This window comes from Microtus pennsylvanicus, chromosome 6, assembly GCF_037038515.1.
Source record: "Microtus pennsylvanicus isolate mMicPen1 chromosome 6, mMicPen1.hap1, whole genome shotgun sequence".
Taxonomy (NCBI): Eukaryota; Metazoa; Chordata; class Mammalia; order Rodentia; family Cricetidae; genus Microtus; species Microtus pennsylvanicus.
In genome coordinates this window covers 79117445-79129346 of record NC_134584.1, presented here as the reverse complement: position 1 = coordinate 79129346, position 11902 = coordinate 79117445, and the positions used below count along the sequence as shown (strand labels likewise).

The 11902-nt window shown below is 40.9% G+C and overlaps 1 protein-coding gene across 1 annotated transcript in view; it reads right to left on the bottom strand.

Moving 5' to 3' along the window:
• Positions 1-11043: 11043 nt before the first annotated feature.
• Ttc29 (tetratricopeptide repeat domain 29) overlaps positions 11044-11902 on the bottom strand; it is a 179715-nt gene continuing 178856 nt past the window's right edge. The window contains exon 14 of the mRNA XM_075977998.1: positions 11044-11170. Coding sequence (XP_075834113.1) covers positions 11044-11170 — 127 coding nt within the window. The remainder of the gene's footprint in view (positions 11171-11902) is intronic.

Genomic DNA, 11902 nt, shown 5'->3' with positions numbered 1-11902 from the left:
TAGAGGAGGTATATCCATGATACAATTTTTTAAAAGGATGGCTACTGGAAAATCTCAACTCCTTTATCCTCAGCTTCTTATTTCTTCTCCCCTGGAGACAACCACTGCTGCTGTTGGTTGGGCATTCTTCTCAGAAACATTCTATGCATTTTTTTAAAAAAATAAAGAATCCATATGCACATAGAACACAGTACATATTTATGCTTTATATTTGCACAAATGCCAGTACACCATATTGTTGTAATAAGAGCGGCGGGGCTATGTTCCCGGCACCTGGCCGCCCGCCACCTGCTAGCTTTACCTGAAATAACAACACACAAATTGTATTCTTTTAAACACTGCTTGGCCCATTAGCTCTAGCCCTTACTGGTTAATTCTGATATCCTGATCAACCCATTTCTAATAAACTGTGTAGCACCGGTCTTACCGGGAAAGATTCAGCATGTCTGACCCGCGTGCATCTGCCCGGGAGAGGGGAGCATGGCGTCTCTGCTCCAGAGAGCAGAGCTGTCGAGTCTGAGCTCACTTCCTTTTCCTCCCAGCATTCTGTTTTGTTTACTCCTCCCACCTATGTTTTAACCTATGAGGCCAAGAAGTTTCTTTAGTACTTAACCAATGACCTTCCTCCATCACCACATTCCCATTTCTGCACAGAAGCAGTATACATTGGACATTATGCTCTCTCTTCTTAAATACACCAATTTTCTTCACAGTTATTTCAGGCTCCAGCAAAGCTGCAGAACGAACTCCTTGTCCCAGCGTCCTACCATCCACCCCTTCCGCCGCTGCTCTGCCCACAGACCGGCGCTGACGCCCGCCTTCCTAAATCCAGAGATTAGAGTTGGCTTCTGGTTGCTCTCACGGTTTCACCTTGAAGGATAGATCTGTTACAAGCGCCAGTGTGCAGGCATGTAGGTGGGCGCATGCTTTCAACAGGCGTGCATCTCCATGCCTAATAATAGGGGTTTTACCTGAAGAAGAAGTAGGGTATCTGTGTGGTACTCTATTTGTGTGAATACTAGCTGGGGTGTTGCCGAGGCTCAGCAGGGTTTGATTATTTGCTATAGGCCTTGGTTCTTTGCTAGAAGTATTCTAAAAAACAAAACAAAACAACAACAACGACAAAAACATGATTTGTGGAATATGGTGGTTTCCTAAGATTTCTATTTTTTCATTCCCCAAAACCTGAGATTAATTTACTGGGCATTTGGACAAGTAGAAATGTTGGTATCAGAGAACTGAAGAGAACAGGAAAGGAGCCAATCAGCTGCCAAGGGTTTGGGGCACTGTGCAAGCCACAGGCATTGGAAAAGCCTCATTAACTATGGGAAACTATTGGGTAAGATGGAAGACCAGCCTGCTGAGGAGTAGACACGGTGGGAGCGATAAAGGCGGAGGTGGAGAATCACCACAGGGACACTGACATTGTCCGAATGTATCAGCCTTACTGCTGGGGAGACAGTGAGTCAGGAGCCAGAAGCTGCGAGGATGAGGAGACGCGGCCAGGTAGAGGGTACAATCAGAAAAGCAGGATCACAAAGATGTATTGTTTGAAACTTACGGACCATGTCTTAGAGGGCCAGAAGCGGCAATAAGGTAAGGATTAGGTCCCACATAGAGGAAATGCTTCTGTGAGAACTGCAGAAAAACGATGACTCTGGAGCCAGCCAGGTTCCAGCTCCCACAGGAGAAGGGACACTGGGAGCATGGGAGGATATTACTTTGTTTGGCCACTCACTGACAGTTCACTGCAAGCATTGCCGTAGGAGAGAAGAAGGAAGGCTACGCTGATGAAGTTATGGTCAGGAGAGCTCAGGGAGATTAGCATTTGCTGTCCATGTCACATAGGCTGTTCTAACAGGGACCAAGAGGCAGCCAGAGTATGGGTAGCTGTGAACCTGGATTCTGAACATTCTAGTTCAGTATGGGTTTGATATGCTAGGAAACAACATTATATTTTGACTAATACTTAAATATTTTGATGAAATATGTCTTTTAAATACTTCTGTAAATATGACATATAAGGAGCTTTGTAGTTAGTTGTTTTTTACTTTTTGGTTTTGCGGGACCTACTACTCAGCTCCCAAATAAATAGAGTCTTATTCTTACTTATGAATGCCTGGCCTTAGCTTAGCTTGCTTCTAGCCAGCTTTTCTTAACTTAAATTATCCCATCTACCTTTTTTATCTTTTCTGTAGTCTATATTCCTTTCTTTACTTTTTTGTTTGTTTGGGTTTTTTTTTGGTTTTTCGAGACAGGGTTTCTCTGTGGTTTTGGAGCCTGTCCTGGAACTAGCTCCGTAGAACAGGCTGGTCTCGAACTCACAGAGATCCGCCTGCCTCTGCCTCCTGAGTGCTGGGATTAAAGGCGTGCGCCACCATCGCCTGGCCTCTTTACTTCTTTTTTGTTATTTACATTTTCTTTATTTTTTAATTAATTTTTTATTGAGCTCTACATTTTTCTCTGCTCCCCTCCCTGCCTCTACCCTCCTCCCTTCAGTCATCCCCCAAGGTCCCCATGCTCCCAATTTACTCAGGAGATCTTGTCTTTTTCTACTTTCTACTTCCCATGTAGATTAGATGCATGTAAGTCTCTTAGTGTTTTCATTGTTGTCTAGGTTCTCTGGGATTGTGATTTGTAGGCTGGTTTTCTTTGCTTTATGTTTAAGAACCACTTACGAGTGAGTACATATGATAATTGTCTTTCTGGGTCTGGGTTACCTCACTCAAAATAATGTTTTCTAGCTCCATACATTTTCCTGCAAAATTCAAGATGTTGTTATTTTTTTCTACTGTGCAGTACTCCATTGTGAAAATGTACCACATTTTCCTTATCCATTCTTTGGCTGAGGGGCATTTAGGTTGTTTCCAGATTCTAGCTATGACAAACAATGCTGCTATGAACATAGCTGAGCACATGCCCTGTGGCACAATTGAGCATCCTTTGGATACTGGTATTGCTGGGTCTTGAGAAGTCTGTTTCCTAATTTTCTGAGAAATCGCCACACTGACATCCAAAGGGGCTGTACCAGCTTGCACTCCCACCAGCAATACAGGAGTGTTCCCTTTTCCCCACAACCTCTCCAGCGTAAGTTGTCATCAGTGTTCTCGATCTTGGCCATTCTTACAGGTGTAAGATGGAATCTCAGAGTTGTTTTGATTTGCATTTCTCTGATGACTAAGGATGTTGAACATTTCCTTAAGTGTCTTTCAGCCATTTTAGATTCTTCTGTTGAGAGTTCCCTGTTTAGGTCTGTACTCCATTTTTTGTATTGGATTATTTGTTCTTTTGATGGCCAATTTGAATTCTTTCTATATGTTGGAGATCAGACCTCTGTCTGATGTGGAGTTAGTGAAGATCTTTTCTCATTCTGTAGGCTGTCGTTTTGTCTTGTTGACTGAACCCTTTGCTTTATAGAAGCTTTTCAGTTTCAGGAGGTCCCATTTATTAATTGTTTCTCTCAGTGTCTGTGCTGCTGGAGTTATATTTAGGAAATGGTCTCCTGTGCCAATGCATTCAAGTGTACTTCCCAATTTCTCTTCTGTGAGGTTCAGTGTGGTTGGCTTTATGTTGAGGTCTTTGATGAATTTGGACTTGAGTTTTGTGCATGGTGATAGATATGGATCTGTTTTCATTCTTCTACAGGTTGATATCCAGGTATGCCAGCACCATTTGTTAAACATGCTTTCTTTTTTCCATTTAATATTTTTTGCTTTTTGCCAAAAATCAGGTATTCAAAGGTGTGTAGATTATCATCTGGGTCTTCTATTCAGTTTTATTGGTCCTCCTGTCTGTTTTCATGCCAATACCAGGCTGTTTTTAGTACTGTAGCTCTGTAGTAGAGTTTGAGTTAGGGATTGTGATGCCTCCAGAAATTATTTTATTGTACAGGATTGTTTTGGCTATCGTGGGTTTTTTGCTTTTACACATGAAGTTGAGTATTGTTCTTTTGAGGTCTGTGAAGAGTTTTGCTGGGACTTTGATGGGCATTGCATTAAATCTGTAGATTGCTTTTGGTAAGATTGCCATTTTTACTATGTTATTCCTATCTACCCAAGAGCATGGGTATTTTTGTTGTATTTCACTTTCTGGTGTCTTCTTCAATTTTTTTCTTCAAAGATTTTAAGTTCTTGTCATACATGTCTTCCACTTGTTTGGTTAGAGTTATTCTGAGATATTTTGTGTTATTTGTGACTATTGTGAAGGGTGATGTTTCTCTGATATCTTTCTCAGCCCATTTATCATCTGTGTACAGGAGGGCTACTGGTGTTTTTGAGTTAATCTTGTATCCTGCTACATTACTGAAAGTGTTTATGAGTTTTAGAAATTCCTTGGTAGAATTTTTGGATCACTTATGTAAACTATCATATCATAAGCAAATAGTGAGAGTTTGACTTCTTCTTTTCCAATTTGTATCCCCTTGATCTCCCTTTGGTGTCTTATTGCTCTAGTTAGGACCTCAAGAATTATATTGAATAGATATGGAGAGAGTGGACAACCTTGTCTTGTTCCTGATTTCAGTGGGATCATTGTGAGTTTTTCTCCAATTAGTTTGATGTTGGTATTGGCTTGTTGTATATTGCCTTTATTATGTTTAGTTATGTTCCTTATATCTCTCCTCTCTCCAAGACATTTAACATGAAGGGATGTTGTATTTTGTTGAAAGCTTTTTCAGCATCTAAGGAGATTATTATGTGGTTTTTATTTTTCAATTTGTTTATATGGTGGATTATGTTGACAGATTTTCTTATGTTGAATCATCCTTGCATCTCTGGAATGAAGCCGACTTGATCATGGTGGATGATGGTTCTGATGTGTTCTTGGATTCGAGTTGTTGGTATTTTATTTAGTATTTTTGCATCAATCTTCATGAGTGAGACTGGTCTATATTTCTCTTTCTTAGTAACATCTTTATGTGTTTTGGGTATCAGGGTAATCTTGTAGAATTTTGAGCTAAATCCATCTGGTGCTGGGCCTTTTTGATTGGGAGACTTTTGATGACTGTTTCTATTTCTTCAGCAGTTATAGGTCTGTTTAATTTTCTTATCTGGTCTTGATTTAATTTTGTAAGTGATAATTACCCAGAAAGTTGTCCATTTCCTTTAAGTTTTCTAGTTTTGTGAAGTACAGGTTTTCAATATATGACCTGATGATCCTCTGTATTTTCTCCGTGTCTATTGTCATGTCCCCCTTTTCATTGCTGATTTTATTAATTTGGATATTCTCTCTATGCCTTTTGGTTAGTTTGGATAAAGGTTTGTCTATTTTCGCGAAGAATCAACTCTTTGTCTCATTGATTCTTTGTATTGTTTTCTTTGTTTCTATATTGTTGTTTTCAGTTCTCAATTTGATTATTTCTGGTCATCTTGTTCTTTTGGGTGAGTTTGCGTCTTTTTGTTCTAAAGTTTTCAAATGTTCTGTTTAATTCACTAGTGTGGGATTTTTCCAGCTTCTTTATGTAAGCATTTAGTGCTATGAACTTTCCTCTTAACATCGTTTTCATTGTATCCCATAAATTTGGGTATGTTGTGTGGTCATTTTCATTGAATTTTAGAAAGTTTTTAATTTCTCCATTTATTTATTCCTTGACCCATTGATAATTCAGGTGAGCATTCATTAATTTCCATACATTTGTGGGCTTTCTGGAATTAGTATTGCTGTTGAATTCTAGTTTTAAGCCATCATAATCTGATAAGGTACATTGAGTTATTCCAAATTTTTTTTTTGTATTTGTTGAGGTTTGTTTTGTTACCGAGTATGTGATCAATTTTTGAGAAGGCTCCATTAGCTGCTGAGAAGAAGGTATATTCTTTTATGTTTGGATGGAATATTCTATAGATGTCTGTTAAGTCTATTTGAGTTATAATATCTGTTAATTCCCTTATATCTCTGTCCATTTTTTTTTACATATGAGCATGCCCTTGTATTTGGGGTATAGTTGTTCAGTATTGAGATTTTCTTCTTGATGGAGATTTTCTGTGACTAATATGAAATGACCTTCTTTGTCTCTTTTGATTGATTTTAGTTTGAAGTCTATTTTGTTAGATATTAGGATAGCTATACCAGCCTGCGTCTTAGGTCCATTTAATTTTTTTAATTTAGTTTTTTTTCCAGGCCTTTACTTTGAGGCAATGTCTGTCTTTGAGGTTGAGGTTTGTTTATTGTATGCAGCAGAAAGATGGATTCTGTTTTTGTATTCAATCTGCTAGCCTGTGAGTTGAGTGTATTTATATTAAGGGATATTAATGATCAGTGATTGTTACCCCCTATTAATCTAGTTTTCATTGTTGGTGATGTTAATTTATATATTTTCCCCTTCTTTGGGATTTGCTACTATGAGATCATCAACTGTCTGTGTTTTTATTGATGTAGCCAACTTCCTTTGGTTGGAGTTTTCCCTCTAGTACTTTGTGTAGGGCTGGGTTTGTGGCTAGTTATTGGTTCAATCTGGTTTTAACATGGAATAACTTGTTTTGTCCTTCTATGGTGATTGAATGTTTTGCTGGTGATAGTATTCTGGGCTGGCATCCATGGTCTCTTTATGTCTGCATAATGTTTGACCATGACCTTCTGTCTTTCATTGTATCCAGTGAGAAGTCAGATGTAGTTCTTATAGGTCTGCTTTTATATGTTACTTGGCCTTTTTCCTTTGCAGCTCTTAATATTCTTTCTTTATTCTGCATGTTTAGTGTTTTGATTATTATGTGGCAAGGGGGCTTTTTTTAAAAACCAGTCTATTTGGTGTTCTGTAAGCTTCTTGTATCTTCATAGGCATATCTTTCTTTAGGTTGGGAAAGTTTTCTTCTATGATTTAGTTAAATATATTTTCTGTGCTTTTTGAGTTGAACTTCTCCTTCTTCTATACCTATTATTTTTAGGGTTTTTTTCATGGTGTTCCATATTTCCTGGATATTTTGGGTTAAGTTTTTCTAGATTTAATGTTTTCTTTGACTGATGAGTTTATTTCCTCTAATGTATCTTTAGCACTTGAGATTCTCTCTTTTATTTCTTGTATTCTGCTCTTCATGTTTGCATTTGTGGTTCCTGATCATTTTTCATGATTTCTGTTTCTTTAAAATTCCCTCGGCTTGTGTTTTCTTTATTGTTTATTTCAGTTTTCAAGTCTTGAATAACTTCTTTCATATGTTTGATCGCTTTTTCTTGGTTTTATTTAAGGGATTTGCTGATGTCTTCCAATTTTTTGTTTGTGTTTTCCTCCATTTCTTTGAGGGAATTTATTGTTTTTTTTTATTTTTTTATATATTTTTTAATAAAAGAGTCTTAAACATTCTCCTGAAGTTATTTTTTTATGTCATTTTCTTCTGCTTCATCTATTTCTGGTTGTTCAAGTCTTGCAGTGGTAGGGTCTCTAGATTTTACTGGTGTCGTGTTGCTCTTTGTGGTGCAACCTGTTCTCACCTTGTCTACTATTTTTTTTCCTCTAATTGGTGTGGTTGGGGCTGTCTGTGACTCTGGTAATTAAACTTCTAGATGTCACTGGATCCAAGACTCAGATGGTTGTTCCTCATGGTACAGTCAGTGCACAGGATCTGGTTACCCTGTTGGTCCTCCCTGTTTTCCTGGAGGTCGCTCAGCACTCCTGGGGTTTGCTCTGCTCCCATGGAGTTTGCTGTCTCAAGCCTGCTCTGGTTTAGGTTGCCAGCTCAGATCTGTTTCTATAAATGTCCCTGGTTGGGTCTGCAACTGTGGAGGTCCCTGGTTCGGGGTTGTTCCTGCAACGGTCTCTAGCTCTGATCTTCTCCCTCGGAGGTCCCAAACTCAGGTGTGCCTGGACCTGCAGAGGACCTGGCTCAGGCCTACTCCCTCAGAGGTCCCAGACTCATGCCCAAACCTGTGGGAATCCCTTGAAGGTCTAGTGCCTTGAAGGTCTCTGCAGTGGTCTCTGGCTCTGGCCCACTCACTCAGCAGTTGTTCCTCTGTACCTGCTCGTATGTGGAGTTTGCTGTCTCAGGCCTGTTCTGGCCTAGGTTGCTGGCCCAGTCCTGCTTCCGTAAATGTCCCTGGTCTGGATCGGCTCCTGCTCCCATGGAGTTCATTGTTCCAGGCCCACTCTGGCCCTTTTTTTTACTTCTTACATTAAGGTTGGCTGTGTAGCTGGGTGCTGGCCCCTGGAGTCCTCTTTTCCTTCTCCTTCTCTCGCTCTTCCATCTCTCTTCCCAGAATTTTCCTAGTTATTCTCTCTGCCTGTCAGCCCCACCTATCCCTCTTCTGCCTAGTTACTGGCTGCTCAGCTCCTTATTAGATGAACCAGGCATTCATCTAGAACTCAGGCAAAGCACACAGCGTCACAGAGTTAAACAAATGCAACATAAAAGAATGCAACACGTCCAGCACTTGGGAGGCAGAGGCAGGTGGATCTCTGTGAGTTCGAGATTAGCCTGGTCTACAAGAGCTAGTTCCAGGACAGGCTCCAAAACCACAGAGAAACACTGTCTCGAAAAAAAAAACCAAAAAAAAAAAAAAAGAATGCAACACAACTTTAAATCATTGAACAAAAGTTCCACAGCATAAACGAATGAAAAATGTTCAACCAATATTGCACATCAGAGCTTGTATAAAATAGTGGCAGGCACGAGCTTGTTCATTTCTACCTATTCTCTTTGAAAAGATGGCAGTGGGATTTCAGTAAGTATATTTAAAACATTATCAGATCTATTACTTAAATAGAGTTCCGCTTACTTTAAAACTTTCAGAGTTTATTTTTTGCAGCAGATGAAGTCTATTGAAGAGATCCACAGCTGACACAACTGACCAAGATGTGGGGTACTCAGCCCTAAACAGAGAAAACTGAAGAGGAGCGAGTGGGAGAACCAAAGAGTCAGAAGACCAGGTGCCCTGGAAAAGTCTGGGAAAACGCTCCCAGTAACCCTGGACAATAGTGTTGTCTGGCCAAGACCACCACAGTAACACCAGTTGACACGCCAATTTGGACTGGGAAAATTTCACGCGGCCCTACCCCTAGTCAAGGAGCTACAGGAGGCAAATCAATATTGAGTGTTAAGTCACAGCCTGTGACACAGCTGCTAAACGCTGGGGTCCTGATCTGCACCCAGGTCACCTGACTCAGCAGTTGTCACTTTGATTTACTTTATCTGTTGAACGAGCTCTCCATCCACAGAGTTCTCTCTCTTCACTTCTGTCTGACTTTTCCAAACTCTCCTCAGGGCATCTGAGCATTTAGCTGGGTGGAATATATTTTTCTTCTCTGAGTGAAACAACATTGTGTTTCATGCATGTTTTAGAAACTTCTAAGAAATGAAGGCCTTCCTTTGTCTGGCTGAGGAGTCAGTGAGGGGTCCAGGGAAGCCTTTAGCATATGGGTGTAAGTGGACACATTGCTCTTGGCAGGCCAGAGTCTGATCAGGTGTACTCCTTGGGACACAAGCTGCTGCAACTCAACCACGTGGATTTCTCTGTGGCACCAGAAGGCAGAGTGTGTGCATGGAGCAATCACAGAACACAGAAACAGGGTGCACTGCTAGGGGATGCTAGGACTGAAAAGTGCCTGGTGCACAGGCTCAGGGGTTTGAGTCTGATTCCCAGAATTTATGTAAAAATCCAGGTGTGGGAGTGCACATCTGGGCGCTTCCCAGTGCTTGTTGGTGAGCTATCTGGGGCTCACTGGTGAGTTAACCTAGCCTACATTGGGGGAAACTGACTCCTTGAGTCCGTTAGAACTGGGATGGTACAGATCTCTGTGTATAGTGCATACATCTAACAAAAGAGAAAGACACTTCAAAACACTGAAAAATCTTTTCTATGGCAGTGTGAGCTCATTATCCTTCCTTTCTCCATTTTCCCTCCTTTCCTTATTTCTTCCCGTCCTTTCTCTTTTCCTCTTCCCCTTCCTTTTCCCTTCTTTTCCCCCTTTAATGTAAACTTGTTGACGGTAGTAGAGGGAAACCCCAGTTGTATTAGACAAGGCTCCCCTGCCTGCTCTCACTCAGTGGGATCATTTCTCTTTCCCGAGAAATTTTAGTGGAAACATAAAACCAACAGGGATGACAGGGATTACAATGTGAAGCTAGCTTACCTAAAACTTCAGCTAGCTTCTACCCTGACCTCTTGAACAACTTACTCCTCAGACCTCGGCTCTTCAGCCTTCACTGATGTTAGTCACAGACAGCTCCTGGCAGTGTCTCTAAATATCACGTGGAAAATATTTCCAGGGACACAGCTAAAAACATAACTGATGAGAGACTACGTCTTCTAGAAATAACAGGGATGCTTCACCCATGAGACCTCAGGCAGTATGGCTGCTTAAACAAGACCTGAACAAGTACAACACCAACATGCTTGCCTGCCCCAAAGGGGAAAAACTCATGGGGCCCCAAGTCTAGACAATGAACTATAGGTAAGTAAGAAATGAGCCAATGCCAAGTGGTCAGCCCTGAAATCGTATATGTAAAAGCACCACTAAATGGACCGAGCAGGTTGTATTCATATATTTATGAATTTATAAACAAAATATAACATTTGAAAAAAAGAAGTTATGAACTTGAGAGGGCACATGGTGGGTGACATGGGAAAAGTTGGTGGGAGGAAAGGAGGAAATGATACAATTATATTTTAATTTAAACAATAGAAGCAGCTTTTGCAAACGTGTCCTCATCGGTTAGTAGAGTGAGGGCACCCCTACTTTACTATTAGTGCCTAATTAATTTTGGGAAGACTGAGGTTTTAGTCGAATGCTTCAAATGCTCTGAAAGGGAGAATTTCCTTCACCTCCTTTACAGATCACTGAAAATAAGAGGCAAACCAGATGCCACCCAGGGTTCAGCCATGCCGTTTGCAAGCTCCAAACAGATATTGATTTTCATTTCAAACTCTAATGCCAAAATTAGCAGTGTCAGGTTGAGTTAGAGCTGGATGGTTTGGAGAGTTCAAAAGCAAATTGCCTGCACAGCCGGGCTGCTGCTGCTTGGTGACTTCCCCCCTTTCATGCGTTAGAGGCAGCAAAGCATGGGATACAGCGCAGCCCTCGGTTTATTGCACAAGGAAGCGTTGAGCTTGGCTCCACTCCTAGGCCTCTAGTACCTCGCTCTCCTCCAAGTTCACATTCAGGGGTGAATGTGTCGAGTGTGGGGGTCGGTCTATTGGCGGTAACCGTGTTTTATATTCCACAGGAAGAAGCTTGCGTATATCGTCACTGATAGGAGCAATCTCATGGCATTGGAAACTTCAGGTATTCTGATACATGAAGACTGCTGCTTTGCCTCTCCTACAGTGCTTCTCATATTGTAAATCATTGCACAGTCAAGTGTCCACAGCGTGGTGTGTGTGCAAACTCACGGTATTTGAAGCTACAGTGTGCACGACTCATTATTCAAATGTTAATTTAAATTTGGTTATAGTCATGAAGCAGAATTCTGTGCTCCTCTACCTTCAGCTAGAAGGTTCCTCAGATAGGACACTGTCAGCTCACAGCAGATTCCTCCTGTTATGTAAAGAATGCCATTTGCAAAGAGAGACTTTGCTTTCTGGACTACAGCTGGGACGCACAGCTAATTCCCTCTGTCTAAACTCCCAGCTCAGCGATTGATGTTGGAGAAAGTTCAGTCTCCTAGAGTGAGCAGTGTAGTTTACAGACTAGGCTTCAGCTTGCAGATCCTCTGTACCAGCCCTAGGGGAGGACAGATTTTATAAATAAAATATTGGTGAACAGCAGTAGCCACAATATTTTTACAAACCTAAAGGAAAATAAAAGATATCAAAGGCTATGGCTACACAAGCCAGCAATGCCAGTACCTGCCTCTCAGACCCAGGCAGGGCTAGAACGGGATGCAGGACTAAATATTCTCGAAAAGGAAATTTCGTTTCAAGCATTAGAGAAGTGGACGATGTCACAGAGGCTAAATAGACTTGGGATTAATTTTCCAGT